Source organism: Cololabis saira, chromosome 12 (assembly GCF_033807715.1).
Source record: "Cololabis saira isolate AMF1-May2022 chromosome 12, fColSai1.1, whole genome shotgun sequence".
NCBI classification, from domain to species: Eukaryota; Metazoa; Chordata; class Actinopteri; order Beloniformes; family Belonidae; genus Cololabis; species Cololabis saira.
Genome location: NC_084598.1, coordinates 26679421 through 26697849, shown reverse-complemented (window position 1 = coordinate 26697849; position 18429 = coordinate 26679421). Strand labels below are relative to the sequence as shown.

The 18429-nt window shown below is 38.6% G+C and overlaps 1 protein-coding gene across 3 annotated transcripts in view; it reads right to left on the bottom strand.

Moving 5' to 3' along the window:
- The window catches only part of cpne5a (copine Va), an 87346-nt gene that overhangs the window by 6545 nt on the left and 62372 nt on the right, over positions 1–18429 (bottom strand). For all 3 annotated transcript variants that reach the window (XM_061736262.1, XM_061736263.1, XM_061736264.1), the window contains 4 exons: positions 10405–10451; positions 9404–9585; positions 7151–7278; positions 4181–4283 (listed from right to left, as the gene is read on the bottom strand). In XM_061736262.1, coding sequence (XP_061592246.1) covers positions 4181–4283; positions 7151–7278; positions 9404–9585; positions 10405–10451 — 460 coding nt within the window. The remainder of the gene's footprint in view (positions 1–4180; positions 4284–7150; positions 7279–9403; positions 9586–10404; positions 10452–18429) is intronic.

The following is an 18429-nucleotide window of genomic DNA, read 5'->3' as shown; positions in this document are numbered from 1 at the left end:
CCAGTTATGTATTTTGCAACACACCATTAAATCTGGTGTTTGTGACTATTCTCCCTTGTTGATGAGGCACAATGTATTTTATGTAAACCAGCAGTGATTGCTTTGACAGAGCTTAAAAAAGGAAAGAAAATAAACTGTAGTGCGTGAGATGAGACTGTTAGAAAAACCAAAATCTTGTCCAAGAAAAAACGTAACATCTTCCAAACACCTAACGAGGGAGATTGACAGTGAGGATAAACATCGATTCTTGTAAGTACAGCATAAATCAGAAGAATTATTGTAGTTACTCTTCCGGCCAAAAGGGGGAGACATAAATTCCACACTGCAGCTTTAAATTATATTAGATTAAACAGTTATTGTAGGTTATAGAAATTCCACAAACATAACTCAGTCTCACATTACTTATTCTTGGCATTTTGGAACATGACACTGTTAATATTTAAAAAGTTTAATGAAAGGCCTATTAAATTCAAGTCTAAATCAATATACAATCTATGAAGGTTTAATAAGATCCTCCTCTGAAAAGCAAGTGATGAGGCTCCACTGCACTTCACGAATTTAGACCACAGCACTGATGCGCCAAATGTGAAAGCTCTGGCATGAATGAATGATATGTGCTTGTGGTAAAAATGCATTTACGGGCTAAAAGTGGGTCAGCTTTTCTGGAAAAACCTCCCTTGGGTATAAGGCCTGTCACAGACAGGAGTAAATATACTGGAGAGGCCCGCCCCTTTTGTGGTCTTTATCAATTTCCTCTTCCATCTCTTTTTCCAGTTTTTCATTCCTTCCACTTCACTATCTCACGTGACCTCGTGCTCTCGCACAAAAAAAATGCATTTCTATTTTGCCTCTTTTCCAGCAAACCAGACCACAAACACATAATGTGCAGTGCCTTTAAATGCCAGGCAGATTCTGCATTCACAGCTGAATTATTCAGTCTACATCATTTGTTACTTTGCCTGTACTGTAAAGTCCCTCAGGGGATTTCATTCCATGAATATGTCCGATCATACTCTCTGCTCCCACCGCAGAGAGCCACAATGACACTCTGAAGAGATACCAGAGTTCAAATAGTAACATTTTCTTAAGGCCGTTTCTGGCATTTAGCTAACTCAATAAGAGACAAAAAGACTGCCATTCAAGTAATCACTTCATGTCGGGTGGATCGACATCTGACTGCACATGTAAGCGCCATTCTTGTTCATTACACACAGCTAAATTGTTAAAATACAATTCATATCTCAGATGTGTTGTGGAGTACTTCAGAAGCAGTTATTTTCTGGTCTACTTGACGCTATTACCACAATCAAAACCTAACACGGCTGATCTACATCTGAATGTTGGCAATGAATTATGGTTATGTAGATTTATTTTGATCACTTTTTGGAAAAAATATCTATGAAATCTACTTCACGCCTCCAAAAAGAAAGACTCAACATACTTCTAGTAACATAGGGCTTTTGGGATGGCTTATGTGGTGGAGAAATACCAAACATTATAGCTGCAGGGAAACAGTCACTTTTACAGATTGAAACTGCGCGCATGGCTGGATGCCTCTTGATGGGTGGGTCACTTGTCAGAGTTGTAACCAGCTCTTGCCCAATTAAAGATGGGCCAGACTGCAGCCCTGCAGCACCTCTGACTGGGTTTTCTTTGCATGTACAATGTTGTATACAATCATTAATGAGGTACAGTTGCTACCAGAAGGTCATATATAGTTTAGATAAAGACAGAGAAAATATTCTTCCCTTATGTCTCAGGGAACTTTTCCCCTTTTAAGTCAATTAATATCCCTTCCCCTTTTTAGTAATATTTTTGTGAAATGTCAGAATAACAGAAAAAATAATGTTTCATGACTTTCTTGAAAGTCAAAAAGTTAACTTATTTTGTTTGGCAGAATTGCCTTTAAAGTATTTAACTTGGCTTAAACATTTTGTGTTGCCTCCCTGAGCTTCTCATAACATCTTGCCTGAATTTTGGCTCTTTCTTGCTGACAGAACTGTTGGAGTAGATTCAAGTTAGTGTCCCTGCTGCTCACACAAGCTTTTATAAATTGCCTCCCACAAATCTTCGATAGGACTGAGGTCAGGAGTTTGTTCAATATCTTCACTTTGTTGTTCTCCAGAAACTTTACAACTAATGTGCAGGTATGCTTTGCATCATTATCCATTTAGACAGCCCATTTATTTGAACTTCTAACAGTTTTGGCTGATGATGATGTGTTAATATAACAATATCATCTTTTCTCATGAGGCCATGTATTTTGTGAAATTCACCAGCCCCGCCCTTCTACGTGCTGCTGTCATGCCCATTCTTCCTGCAAGGCCTGCAAGCTCCGCCCCTTTTCCCACCAAACAACATTGATCACTATGTCCAAATTTTGAAATTTTAGTCCCATCAGACCACAGAACACATCTGCATGCTGCAATTTATCTTTTCCAGTTCGCTGGCGAAGACTCCCAGTCATATAGGTCATCCTAATCCTCAAAGGCTTGAATCACAGAAACCGGACTTCCTTTTCTAGGTTCTTAAAGACGTTTCACCCAGGCATCCTCAGTTCAAAAGAATTAATGAAGCCCTTTGAACCGAGGAAGCCTTCTGGACGGAAGGTGAAATGTCTTCAAGAATAAAAGAAAGTCTAGGCGCCTTGATTCAAGCCTTTGGGGACTGTGAATGAATCTCTTCCTGGTTTCAGCCAGCATCTTTACAAGGTCTTTCACTGTTGTTTTGGGGTTCATTTGCACATTTCACACCAAAGCAGATACTGCTCAAGGGCACAGAGATGGATGTTCATTTCCCTTGCTGTAAATTTAACTTCCCTTGAAGAAAATTAAAGCCTTGAAAAATAACATATTTTATGATGATTGAGTGATGTAGTTGAATCCAAATCCATATTTGTGGAGATGCACCACTCCATCAAATCCAAGCATTTTGATGTTTTGTGGATTCTTTTTAACACATGATGTTATGGCGTTTATGTGTGTAAATGATATTTGACTCAATAGAACGAGGAGTCTGTGATTAGTTAGAGCAGATTCAAGGCTGAAAAGTTATCCTAACACTCCTGCTAGTTTGATTTAAATTGTTTTTGAAAATAAAAACAGAAAAAAACATCAGAAAAACCATTAGCAGATAAACAAAAGTTCTTGAGGCAGAAATGTTTCTCTCATGCAACTTTCATTTTCTGATTCAGAAACAAAACTTAATACTAGCAAAAAACGACACCATATGAATACGCCTGTCCAGACAACAACTGTATATATAAAATCTAATACGGCTTGGCCTTCCAGACCAAACAGATACTCTCCTTTGTAATTTAAAATCCCAAAATATAATTTGAGATTTAAAGAGAAAAAAAAAAGAAGAATTTCAGCGTGTATTTGTCCTGGAGCTACGACAGCTGGTTAAGGCAACAAAGAAATCTGAAAAAATGAATAATATAAAACATTATTTTTGGACTATTATTAGTACTTCTAAATGTACAAACTGGAATACGCCATTTGTATTCTTTAACTCCTTATGACTCATCTCTAATGAGAAAAGACAAGTGCACAAGTGAAGCTCGACATCCAGTTTTTCGTTTTAGAGGCAGAGGAGAAGAAGCCTGGTCCCAGTGGCAGCGAGTTCAGGCTGAGCAGAGAGCAGAGCAGCAGACAAGATCTTAAAAGGAAGGTGTGGCTGTTCAAATGGTTTATTAACAGTCGCAAATTCCCTTTAAACCCAGTCTGCTGGGGGTCAAAGCACTGTGTTGCTGCGAAGGTCTATCTGGTCCACAATGACGATGACTGCGCTTTGAAGACAATAAGTAAGCAGCATGCATAATCGGCATTAAACAAACAGTTAAGTTGTATAAAAAAAAAACCTCTTTTGAAATGAATCTGCTGACTAGAGAGTAATCTCAACTGATACCTGCAACCCCTGAAGTTCTTAGTATGTGGGAAAATATTGGACAGAAATTTTACAAAGCATCAAAGCACACAGGGTTTTGAGTCAAGTGAGGTAGGAAACATCTCATAAATCCTCAAATATCATTCTTTCCCTTGGCTTATGAACCCTCAAAGTAAAAGAAAGTGTGAGGGCACTGCCACAGCAAGCTAAAAGCACCTGAAATTTCAGCACACTGCAGTGCAGCGAGGAAAAAAGGTTGACATTGCACAGCTTGTGTTGAAGCAGCACTCACATTCACTATGGCCTCCTTGGTCTGTGCCATGTCTGATATCACTCCATCAGTGATGATGAGCAGGACAAAGTACTGAGATCCATCCTGCACTGCTGCTGCATACCTGGGTGAAAGAAATCATCAGCCAAGAAAGGTTGAAGTACAGTAAAGATGATGCTAAGAGGCTAAATCTAGCTCTGTACAAAACTGTCTGGCATGTACACCCTGAGAGCTCCTCTAAAAGCAGCAAAGACGTGACACAGAGCTTTAATATGGACACATAAAAAGTAAAATATACGATATAGCTCTCCATGGTCTATGCAGAAACCCATAAAAGACACCACAGTGACTGTGGCCTAGTTTCAATTGCCCATCATTGGCCACAATATGAATAATTTAAACAACTGTTTATGCAAGCGCAGCAATCCTGTTCTTTCAGAACATTGTGGATTGCCTTACACTCCTTTCACCATGAAGAGCCAAGAGAAACAAAACAAAGCAGGCCATCATGTTAGTGAAGGAGAAGTGAGAGGCGAGTCCTTACTCTCTCTGACATTTTTAATCAAAGAGTACGCTTGTCAGTGACAGCAGCAATCAGTGTTTAGGGATCAAAGAGATATTTGTCTCTCTGTATCCTCAACAATAACATAGGGATGCTACATCAACATCATTCCAACCTTCGACATCATCATCTCCTCTCATTAGTGAGTCAATTGCGCTTGTGAAACATGGTTATTTTAAGATAATGAAAGACAACTGTGTCAAAAATAGCTGCGTGTTCTGTTCAGCATGTAATGTTATGGTCTGTTGCTACTTTCATTTTTATCTTTCCATCACTGGTTTCAGGATGATCCATAGCACTTGCTTTTGATAATGCAGCGCGTTTTAAGGACAGTAACATCTTGGTGAATACCCCTTTTATTGCATCCATAGTTTTACCACACCCTTCAGGCGTGGTAAAAAAAGGTAACTCAATATTTTCAATTGATTCTAACAGAGACAATTTACATCTAAATGTGACATTTTATCACACATAAAGTTACATATTCTCATTCTGAAATTAGACTAAAAAGAACTAGAGTGAATTTTGCTCTTTCAGAGTAAAACGCTGTCATTTCCTCTTAGTGAAATATTTCCTCCTCCCACATTATCTCTGTGCTGGTTGAGATGCGTTCTCTCTTTTGCACAAAATAATAAAAAAACAAAAATGAGGCTTGTTTTCCTTTTTTCTATTATCCACTGGCCCCTTATTGGTAAAAATGAGTTACAGTAAACATGTCTTCACTCTTGCAAGGAACCAAACCAGGGGTAGGCAACCCTGATCCATGGGAGCCACAGTCCTGCACGTTTTAGAGAATCAGGTGGGGGGATGCGAGGCAACATCTAAAACGTGCAGGACTGCAGCTCTCGAGGACCAGGGTTCCCTACCCCTGAGCTAAGGGAGGGTTAAGCAGGGGCATTCAGTTATTCCAAAGTCCTTATCCATCAAAGAATGTTAATGTTTCAAAGCAGGGTCAATCAAGTCAAAACCAAATTATTGTCTCAACTTCAATATAAATACACAGGTCAACAATAAGATTAAACTTTTTTCAACAAAACACCTCTGCTCTGTATTTAATGTGCTAGAGCAAGTTTGTATATACAGCCTTTACATTCTCTCGGAGTATGATGACGCCACGATGCTTGTAAAGCATCCATTTAATCCATGTTGTTTACTGTTGACTAGTCAACAGTCAGTGGAGTGGAGTGGGCTAGTGGTTAGGGCTTCGGGCTCAGTTCGTGGGTTCCAACCCTGGCGTCACTTTGACTTCTTTGGGAAACTTACTCTCGGCTTTCCTCACTTCATTCATGTGAAGTGGGTACCTAGCTTTGCATCCAGCGTTACAGTTTGCGCTACAGGAATGGACTGGAATGGCTCGAAAAGGAAATACTTACTAATGTCACTCATCAGCAGTCGCTATAAACACAGCATGAAACTGTTCCTCGTGGGCCACACTAACATAGAATAACTCAACAGTTTCATCACTTGAATGATTCATGTCTAAAATGCCTCCATGAAACGACTGATTATAGTTTTTCTTTTAAATCTCAGACAACACAATTTACCCTGATTTAGGGCTGTTCGATTAATCGATTTTAAATCGTAATCGCGATTATGTAATTAGAACGATGTTAAAACGTGAAACTCGTAAAATCGATTTTTCACTTTTTTTTTTTTACCTTGTCTGCACACATATTAATGATTGATACCATATTAATGATTGATGGAAATACCTCTCAATACCTGCGACAAGTGCCCCATCGGAGAGGCTCTTTAGTGTAGGAGGGGGCGTTGTAACATGCCACCGGGCATCCCTCAAGCCAGATGCCGTAGACCGGCTCGTGTTCCTTGCAAAAAACTTGCAAATGTGAATAGCAAATGTAATGACTGACATTACACACCTTTACCTCCTTCATGGGTTGCATTATTATTTAGCATGCAAAGACCCAGTTTAGTTTAATTAGAAAATGTATTGTTTTATTTAATTTGAAATATAACTTACTGTATGTTTGCAAGTGCTGATTTGCTGATTTTGTTTTCAGAGATAAAACTTTATATTTTATTATATTTTTTAAAACTTTTTTTCAACTTATTTTACAGAGTTTTGCACTTTATTCATTCATTTTTGGTTTAATAAGAGCAAAGTTTGCACTTAAAGCCCAATGGGGCAAATGTTCAATAAAAAAACCGCATATTTGAAATCATTTCTTTGCCTTTTGTCAATTCACAAAATAATCGTAATCGTAATCGAAAATCGGATTTTGAGAGAAAAAAATCGAGATTTTATTTTTGGGCAAAATCGAACAGCCCTACCCTGATTACTTTGGTTCAATTCTGAGAGACACCAGAGACGTAGTACTGTTGTTGGTGTGGTGAGGATATACAGTGACTGGCTTCAGAGGAAATAAATGTGCTCAGATAAATTCACTTAGAAACTTGTGTGTTCTCACCTGGCCACATGGTTAACAACGGGAGCAAAGTTGGTGGGTCCATACAGCTGAACTATTTTAAGGCTTTGGTGGTACGCTTCAAGTATCCCCTCCATACCATTGCAGTAAGGGTTCTCAATGTTCCCATTCTGAAAGAGACCAAAAGAAAAATCACTTGGTTCCTTCATCTTTGTTTTATGACCTGCCATCCCTTGAAAAATGGAATCAAGTTCACCGGAGCCACCACACATGCAAACAAGTTCCTCCAAACCTGAATCCATGCGGCTCAGAAAGTTGCAACTAAAAGAGAAAGCCTCAAGGGAAAAAAGTGGTTCCTGCTAAAAAGGACGATAATCAAGTCACTCTGTGTGACTTTGTTCACATAAATGTTTCCAAGAAGCTCGCCCCTCATGACTCTTTAGAGCAAGGCTGTTATCAAACCCAATGTTGTACATTTAACGTTCCTCCCTCCAGATCCAGCCATAGAGCAGATGTGCTCCAGTCTTCTGAACCTACTACGTCTAACAGCTCTTAAGATTCCTCCATTCACGCCAGGGTTTAAAGTACCTTGTGGAAAAGTTGGATACAGCTCATAAAGAGTGGTCCTGTGTCTCATGCCACCACATATGAGACTCTGGTTCATTAATTCAGGCTTTCTTTCTCTCTTTCTCTCCCTCATGGTTTGTGTGTTTTAACAACTAAACAAGTCTGTTTTAGCCGAGCTTTGACATGTTATATTTTTATGTTGCCTTCACAGTCATTAGTGATGGAAACAGTTGCAGACATGCAAATAATTAAAACATGTTACATACATCTACACATATATAAAGACATAACAGAGAACAAAAAGCCCAAGTGGATCAGCAGAAGGAGTCTAAATGTGAAAAAATATTTTCCCTTTGCGTGTAAAGACCTTTTCTTTTTTTTTGTGTTGTTTTTTTGTGTATAAACTGTTTCAATCATGAGATTTTATTCACAATACTTCTAAAACTTTGATTAATTATAGAAGCGAGGGACAATGTTTGTTTTTAGACTTTAACTTCAAGAACAGAGAAATCCCACACCATATCTCCTTAAAAGAAACTGGAGTTTGTAGATTTGTTGAATTGGCCTTGTACTTGCACTGATCGGTGTAGATACCCAGCACTTAGAAAATACTTAAAATATGAGTCATTACATCAAAATTCCAGTTTTTATTCACTTCTCCTCTGACTTTACATTCGAATGCTAATAAGAAAGAGGAAAGGCCAACATTAGTCACTTCTGAGGAATTACAAGGTAAATGGCACAAAATTACAATACTGAATAAATTATTGCCTGCAAAGTATTAAAAACCTTTAACTGCAACATTTCAACACTTTCAACAAACGCAAACATACACACATCAAAATTTAATAAAAGAAAACCAGAATTATAAAAACATTGTTACACATTAAAGGGATAAAACACTGACAGAAACATGACTCACTTAAACACCTTTGGCAAAGATTACAGCCTTGGCTCTTCATAGGGAAGACGCCACAAGCTTGTTACACTCAGATCTGAGAATTTTCTTCTATTCTTCTTTTAAGATCCTCTCAAACTCTGTCAGTGTGCAATGTTGCTGGACAACCCAGATACAGTACATACAATTAGGTTCAGGGATGGTTTTGACATGACTCCTCTGCCTCAAGCGTCCTGTTAGAAAAGTAATTTTATAGCCCGTTTGAGATGCTGAGCAATCTGGAGCACACCCTTGAACTAGGATACTTGTGAACTTTGCAATTAAAACATGCTTTGCCTCCAATGTTCTCTTGGCCACAAGGTACATTTTGAACCAAATGCAGAGAAAATAACAAATATTCCACCTAAGACTATAACTTTATTCTTACGTCCACTTACACGACTGCAACATGAAAGAACAAGGCTTCAATTATATGGTGCGATGAAGCTTAATTTGCAAATTTTAATGGAGGCATGGAGGGATACAAACATTACCCTGTAGACACGGTCCTCATTAGGCTGTGGTACGCAGCTGCCAAAGCATATTAGCTGGCTGAGAGAGGTGAAATTGATTTAAAAATTGTTCAGCCTTACAGAGCCTAATTTGAGCTGTAAAGGGTGAAAAATTATTCCTTCTGCCTCATTGAAGTTAGAGGTGTAGTTTTGTCATAATACGCTCATCCATACTGCATACAAGCAATGCACGGTCAAAAATCCAATCCATCTTCACGAATAGACTCTTTTAACTTCGTTATCATCTATGGGTCAAAAACAATCCCATAATTTACTCACCAGTGGAAACTCATGGGACACCCTCCCATCAGGCGGCAGCTTTGCACCAAATCCCAAGGCTGGAAACATTTTATCACTGTCATAGTCCTGTATGATCTCCCCAACAGCCTTTAGGGCCATGGCATAGGCGTTCATCTGATATGGGTTCATGTAGTGTAGCGAGGTGGACTGCGATGGATTTCCTTTTAAGACGAGAAAAGACAGAATCAGTGATGCAAACCAGCAGACTGAACAACCTGACAGCTGCACTGGGAGAAATGGAGGATGAACCAAAACTAAAGTACATATTTCGTGCCTGAGTTGGGGCATGGAAAAACCTCTAAGCTAATATAAAAATGCTACCGTGAAAAATCGTCTCTTTTAAGGAACAATTTTCAGGTATGTTAAGTTGTGTCAGATATACATAATTATTCACAATATATAATCATTGTGAGTTTCATTTCACGAGACACTGCAGCTGTGATGACACATCTGTGTTTCTGTTGTTAACTTATCCAAGCGAGTGTATTTAGCATCCACAAGTCACAAACTGCTAATTATAAAAACTGATGTGCTATGAAAGCACTACTGAAGTCAGTGTCACTCTAATGCTGTATTTTTATTGCAGAATCAGGAGAAATTATGAGGTGACTCTTAAGTAAGACAGCAGTGTTAATTTTACATGTATGTTTTAATCATTTTTATCTTACTCAGTGGATACAGACATAATCTTATTTAATTATGAATGCATGGGAGCTGTATTTAGCATCTGAACACACATAGTTTTAACATTAATAAATTCTGATTATCATCACTTTAGTGCTGCCTTTCCGAGATCAAATGGATATATGACTAATGTGTGAAAACTTGCATAATAAAAACATTAAAAAAAAAATAAGATTAGGGAGATCACAAGACCGCAGCAAGGAAGCCAAAGACCTTATCCAATTTGCATAAAAATGGCATGGTCATATATCTGATGATAGAGGAAAGTAGCGCATAATGGCAATCGAAACACTCACCGTTTGATGCAGTGAAATCAATGGCCACTGTGAAGTGAATCTGAGTTCTGAAACAGATTAATGAGAAAAATGTTAACAAAAGAAAGGCAGACAAATTCAATGCTGCAGTGTAATAATGAGACCCTCCCAGGTCTTTCATTCTCTCTGATCTTATAGGAGGAGTGACAAAAGTACTCACAAACAATGTTCAACATTCCTATTCATTGTTTACTTTTAACAGCAAACACAGCATTTGTACACAGCCATATGTTTCAGTTCAAAAGCTTCCCTGACACAGCAAAATAAGCAAGAATTAAAATACAGAGGGTGGCTTCTCTGCAGGCAGGATACTCTGCTCAGTCTTCCTTTAAAGATTTAACATCAGAGTAGTGGGGCTACAGTAGTAGAGGTGTAAAAAAAATATATTTAAGTTCTCGCTACCTGTTCTGATGAGCTGCCACAGAGTCTGTTTTAGATATTCATGTGCATATTCATTTACACCAGCTTGAAGCCAAAAAGCCAGAAATATTATGCTCCATTTCCAGAGCGATTGCTCAATGTGGTTGCTGTTGCATGATCAATGGAAAGTTTGAGGCGTTCCACTCAATCACTGCATCAAAGCTGAAAAGGAACCCTTACTCTTTGCAAAGCTGGCTGAATATGTTTTTATTCATGATCGTAATGATTACCGAAACCTTGCAAAAGAAAACGTGGCTTAAAGTGTCCGCGGTGGACTTGCATGTTTCTCGAAAGAGACAAATGAAGAGTGAAAAGAAGTGGAGCATAGATCAAAGTGTGTGGCCTTTCATCGTGATTAACACTGATTGCCTCGATCTGATTCAACCTGAGAAACACACAAGCTCAGTATGAGAAGTGATGGCAGCCCCCTCCTGCAGAGACTGACCTCAGCTCATTCATCAGCACCGAGCTGGACCACTCGGCTGACAGAGGGGGAATAGTTGCGTTGTCATACAGCCTTGGTTTCAATGTCTTAACTGGTCTCTGTTGTTAGGGTTGAGTGAAACTATCTATCTATCTATCTATCTATCTATCTATCTATCTATCTATCTATCTATCTATCTATCTATCTATCTATCTATCTATCTATCTATCTATCTATCTATCTATCTATCTATCTGCCTGCCTGTCTTCTCTTGAGACTTCCACATTAGATGTAATCACTAGCAGGTTATTTCCTGCCATGTCTCAGGTTGGGTTGCTGCAGCTGAACCTTTACCAAAGAAGCCTGCTCTGAATACAAGAGTCCAACCTCATCTTGATTACTAAAGTCCTTGAAAAACCATTTGAGCATATGAGAATTTGCAGAGAAATGGTTGGTGTGAAGAGTTTTAGGCAGGATTATTAGACACTGTGGTGCAGAAACAGCACTAGTGGAAGTGTCTAGCCATCTCCTCTTATCTTTAGATGAAGTGTTCATGCCTCTACTTGTCCTGTTGGATGTGATATGATTATTCAGATTCAGATTCAGAAAACTTTATTCATCCCCGAGGGGCAATTGCAGGACAACTGAGCAGCAAGACGTTGAAAATCTCAAATAGAACAAGAAATAAAATAGAATAAAAATGAACAGGGCATGTCTCCTTATGTACAAAAATATATAAATATACCAATGTCTGATTATCAGATTTTCATTGCAGAGACCTGAACATAACATTCAGATAACATTTGATATTAAAGGAATTGCACTGGTTTTTAAGTCAAATTTCAAAGTCATACTTACTTATCTGATCTATTCTACCTCAGGTAAAGGACAATTCTCCCTCATGCACCAGAATCTGAAGTCCTGCAGCGTTCTGTACTCAGACTGATATCTTATATACTTTGATTAGTTAACACTATAAGAGAGCACAACAAAACATTTTCAGATCTTTCTCCATTCTTATTCAGGAAGCCATGTGAAAATAGGCTTTCCACAAGATTTTGGAGCGTTTCTGTGAGAATTTGTGCCTATTCATCCATTAGAGTGTGAATGTGTTTGAATGTGTATGAATGTTGGTGAGGGTCGGAGGGGCCGTTTGGGGCGATATGGCAGCCACGCTTCCGTCAGTCTGCCCCATGGATCTATTAATAAAATCTGGATGGGAGATCGAAAATGGCCGCCCATTCATTTCAATGGAGTTTGCTCAGCCAGCGCATACGCCGAAAAAGTTCCTGACTTCCTAAACTTGGGTTTACTTCCGCGTTATGCGGCCCATAGAGCATGCGCAGTTGAGTCACCTCCCATGATGCTCTGGGGCCTCCCATCATGCCCCGGGGCAATGACGCGAATATTGATATAATATGTATTAATATAATATATTAATTAATGCATATTATTACATGTATAGTATTACATATATTATTAATGTATTAATATAATATAATTACATAATATATATTAATATAATACATCCGTGGAATGCGCGGACATGGCTGTGACCTCAGCCGTGACGTCACGCCCAGAAAGAGACTTTTCTTTGACTTTTCTGGCCGTTATAAAACATTTTTGACGGATATAAAGTCCATGACTTAAAAATATAGAATACAAAGATTAGTAATTGCAGGTGATTACAGCTGGAGGTGTCCTGTGAACAGTTTTAGAGGCTTCTCTTTTACTATTGCGGTCTATGGGAAAAAAGCTTTCTGGGCCCCATGGGATTTTTTGTTGCAGTACCGCGGCTGGCCACTGGGAAAAATCGGCGTGCCTTCTGAGTGCGAGACCCGGGGGCTGGTCTGCCCCAGGGCAGCTGTGGCTACAAAACGTAGCTACCACCACCAGAGAGAATGTGTATGAATGAATAATGATCTCTGTAAAGCGCTCTGGGTGCCTTGAAGGGCGCTATATAAATCCAAGTCATTATTATTATTATTATAGAGCATCTACGAGGTCCGGCCTTGTTCACAAACTCCATTCCAGTTCATTCCAAAGGAACTACAGTAGATGGGTTTGAGGTCAGTGCCCTATGTGGGCTAGTCCATTTCTTCTACATGCAAGTCATCAAACCGTTACTTTAAAGCCCTTGCTTTGCACATTGTGAGGCATTCATGTTGGAATAGAAAAAGGCATTTGCCAAACTGCTGCCACAGAGATGAAAGCATTGTCTGAAATGTCTCAGTAGGCTGAAGCAGTGAGACTGCCTTTAACGGGAGGTAAGAGTCCCGGCCAAAACTGTGAGAGACAGCCCCGTACCATTATCCCTCCACCAAACTTCACAACTGACACAATTCAGTCAGGCAGGTAACTCTCCCAGTATCTGCCGAACCCAGACTCACCCATCTGACTGTCAAATACAGAAATGTAATTTATCACACTGTAGAATACATTTCCACTGCTTTACAGCCCAGTGTCGATGCACTTTAAACCAGGCCATCCAACGCTTGGCACTGGACTTGGTCGTGCTGCTTAAATGCAGCTGCTCAGCCATGAAAACATTTTCCAAGAAGCACCTGACACACATTACATTAATATTTAAGTTAATGCTAGTGGAAGTTCAGATCTCTTCAGCTACAGAGTCAGCAGTGTTTACGACGCATCTTAGCACCTTAGCAGTCATTGACCCCACTCTGTGATTTTCCTGCTTTATAGTTGTTGTTCCTTAACATTTCCACTATCTAATGTCATGTACAGTTGACCATGGGATATCCAGCAGGGGTGAAATTTAACGAGCCATCTTATTGCCAAGGTGGCATCCTGTCACAGTACCTAACTGTAAGTCACTGAGTGCTTCAAGTGTGACTCATTTTTTGTATCACAAATGTTTGCAAAGACAGACCACATGACAACGTGTTTGATTTTATACACCTGTTGTAAGGGGTCTGACTGTAATCCACAAATTCAAAATTTAGCAAGAATTCATTCAAATACTTTTGCTCATAGACTTTTTATAATTACCTTTTGGATGCAGTTGCATAAATTCTCAACAAAAAAAAACCCTTGTGAGCTTTTTATCCTTTGTTGGGGTTGAGGTTTTTTTAATTTTATTTTCTTTCTGAAAGAAAATATTCATAATTAAGGGGATTCTCTGTGATTTCTCTTTTGTTAGAAAAGCACCAATTCAAACAGAGCTTGGTCACTAAGCGATATCACACAGATATATCTGTGGACCATTAATTGTCGCCGTCTGCATGAGGCTGTTGTTTGGATTCTTCAACTGGAATGCTGGGCGAAACAAACAACCAAGCAACTAAAAGTAAATTGAGGATGTTTCCATAAATGATACTTTAAAGCAGCACAAATGATTTGTTTTCTGATCCTTTGCAGATACTTTGTTGAAAGCATCTCAGAAAAATAGCATTTTTAGTGTATTTTTTCCGCTTTCCCCACACAGGAAAGGCTCTGTCACCATCCTCTCCTTCCTTGTGAAATCCCAGACTAATGACTGGGTTGTTCTTCTGTGTATGTTAAGGACCAGTCAAATGTCTCCCTGATGGTTCTCTTTGACAAATAGGAATAAAAACATATAAGCCGCCTTGAATGTTTTTGCAGTGTTTTATGTCCCTGTTCAACAATTTTATGTTTTCCTTTCAAACTCATGATGGGAAGTGTGATGTGGGGATTTCTTACAGAATTTTGTAAATTACTTTGATATTGAGAAATCAATATTGAATAATGATTTTGCAGGGTTTTCTGTTTTGCCGCTGTATTTTCAAACAATCGGCGAGTCCTCTGGAGATGCTATTAAAATCCATGTTATTAAATCTATAGTCCTAGGGACGGGCTAGGTCCTTTCCTATGCACCACATAATGTATTACTCAATGAACAAATAAATGCATCAGCATAATTTCCTCCTATCAGACAGGAGTTAATACATCTGACATCAGCCTTTCTGTGGTCTCATATCTGATATCAGTGTTGTTAATTACAGCTCCAGAGCACTCTGTACCTCTGAGCTGTGCTTTTGTACTTCTGTTGTGCAGTTTTTTAAAAGAAAAAAATAAAGGAGAAGGAAAAGTCATCTTACTGAGTGACAGCATGCGTCCTTTCGCCTTCCAGTTACATTAGGCAAATAAAAAATTACAAAGCTTGGGTTTTTGAGAAAATCTGGCCACTGATATGCAGTATCTTATTTCCAGATAACATTAATACTGACAGCTCCTCCACCCTCCTCCACCTACAATCTCCAAGGCTTTACTTTTCTTAAAATAATAAAAAACCAAAGTAAATAATGCATGAATCAACAAAAAGGAAACTTATCCATAGGAAACATCTACAGAAGACTGAAATGATGCAACTCAAAAAGAGAGTTTCTTTTATGATGAGAAAAGAAGTACAATGCTGACACAACAGGAAACTAGGGAACTTTATGTGAAATAAAATGTTAGTTTGTTAAAGAAGCTAGATTACCCTTGTAAAATGCATTAAAGTTTAACATGGGGTAAAACAACAGACAATAATCAGATGGCACACAACATGCAGACTGAATTCTTCTGATTAACTAAATGTGCAAAGCATTAATATTTGTTATTTTTCTTTCAGACTGGATAAATGTCAACAACTATTGCTCCTAATCTATGAAGATGCACATCATTATATATTATTATATTAGTGGGAAGCCAATCAGACAAGAATGTTAACCTTTCTCGCTACTCATGTTAGATTTTATCTGCACTATGGTGGCTGAACGCTGACGTAACAGCGGCCTGTTTGGCAAACTTGGGATTGAGCTAAAAAAATACAATTAAAAAAGTGACCTGAGTCCATGTTTCGAGCCCGAATGTCTACACTTTTTGAATAGGTTGTAGCAGATGTGGTTGGACATGTTGTGTCCCATCCACATCCTTGCTGACTTTGCTACAGCTGAGTCAGCGCTTAAACATAATTACTTCATCAGCTGCACCTATGCAAGTGAAGATTTAGAGTTCCCCTTACATTAGGGGCTCACATCAGGGGGCTCACCATTTTCTGGTTATTGGCTCAGTTTTTGTCTCTGAGGCACTCAATGTTAGTTTTTAATTAATTAAACCATCAATGAATGTTTCCAATTCCCATGTTCAGTCCCATTTCATGTTTCAGGCCAGGGAGCTGGGTCGAAACAAACACCAAAGTCAGATAAAGGTCAGAAAACTCTAGATGAGATACACTCAGACAACGGAAAACTGCCATGACCATTTCTAGGCTTGAGGAAAACAACACAGCTATGCCATGCAAAAGGTCATAGTGAACTGTTCTGCTTCTACTTCAATGTCATCGAATCGCTCCGCTGCGTGCTGTTGAAACTACTCTGACTGGTTGAGGTATAAACACTTGAGGCTGACACTTCCGGACATCTACGGTGGTTACCGAAAGATCATTTGGGGTTTGAGGGGTATGGGGTGGGGTCTTCAATAGCTTGATTCCTATAGATAAGTCATAAGTCAGACTGGTGTCTGGGGAGATCAGAGGCTGGAAGAACTACCGGTACTCAGACTCTTTGTCATGTTCTTTAAGTCCTTCCTGCAGTCTGACAGGCTCACAGCTGTCCTGTTGGTACAGACACTGCAGCTGCCACGTAGGGTGGGAGTGCGATGGGCTGAAAAAAAATTTCAATTTACGTGCCATGCATTTATGTAACACCCGTGTGAATTCCATGATATCGGTTTTCCCGGCATAACAATACACTTTATCAAAATGAGCAACGTTAATCTGACAGTGGCTTTTCAGAATCAGTCAAACCATCTAACACCCTTACTATTTCTCTTCTGCTGAAAAAAAAAATCGTAGAGAGCAGAATATTTCACATGCATTAAAAAATGAATTATTTAAAAGAATCTATCGCAAATAAGAAACACCCCTACATTTTCAGTAATTTGTGGATTTAAAAGCAAATAAAAAAGAATTGCATGATCTTGTCAAAGTAACATTGTGCAGCCAAAGCTCACCTAAATCAAAAATAAAAAAATAAATAACCAAATAAAAGCAATTTCTCCCATTTTACGACAAGAGGATTTACTGAGTGAAAATATTTAACCTTAGTAAATCTCTACACTATGCAGCTATTACACAGCTGCTCATACTGCAGATTTAATGTAAATAGAATATAAATATTTAATTAGCCTGGATGATTCAGAAAAGCACATGACTGTAGGACGTTAACTGCTTCTATTTGTCCATATCTAAGCACCAATTGAAGGTTACTAAAAATTCATGAAAAACCACTTCCCTGTCAAACCGGTCAGGGTGAAATGGTGGGTTGAAATAGAAATAGCTTTTTGCTTCTATTTAACAAATCAGGTGAAATGCATTGTGCTTTTTATCACCCTTTACAGATGGACCATGAAAAGCAAACACACATGAAAGGAGAGAAATCAATAGCAATGATGTAAAATATCAAAGGTTGCTCTTTGATCTGTTTAATGCTCTGCTTTGGTTCCTTCAGATATTTCTCATCATCTGCCTGAATGAAAGAGTTGTCAGGCACTCGGGTTCAGCCTATTCTTTTCTTTTTCTTTTTAAAGTTAAGTTTTGCTTATGTGCAGGTGTTGCAGAAGAGTCCTTTCACCCAGAAAACAGAGTCCAAAACATCACTGAACCCCACAAAATAAACTCGGCTTTGTGGAAAAACTCATACATTTCCAAAATGTTTCTACACATACATTTTTAACAATAATAGATTCAAATCTCGATCTGACAAATGAAAGTGTTTTTAAGCAAAAAACACATTTTATTCTGAGGAAACAAAACCATACTCCAAGAAAATATAAAGGAGGATATTATATCTCTTTGCATAGTAAAAGCATGTAGTAGAAATGTTTATTATTTGTGATTTACCTCTCACATTTTATTCTTTCAAATGTTTTCATATGATAAAATGTTCCATCACGATTGATAAAAAAAAAGATTAACCATAATCCACAACAGTGTGCTTATCATCACAGGGTAGAAGATAAAAAATGCCATCTACGTGCCTCAGCGAGCCCACCCTCATCTGGATAAAGCAGCTCTGTCAGGATCATCATCTTTAATTTTCCAGTGTATTTAACATGATTCCGCCTGCTGCTATGGGAGCTGCTTCATAAAACACACATGTGGATGCTTCCACAACATCCTGGTTTATTGACAGCCTCCC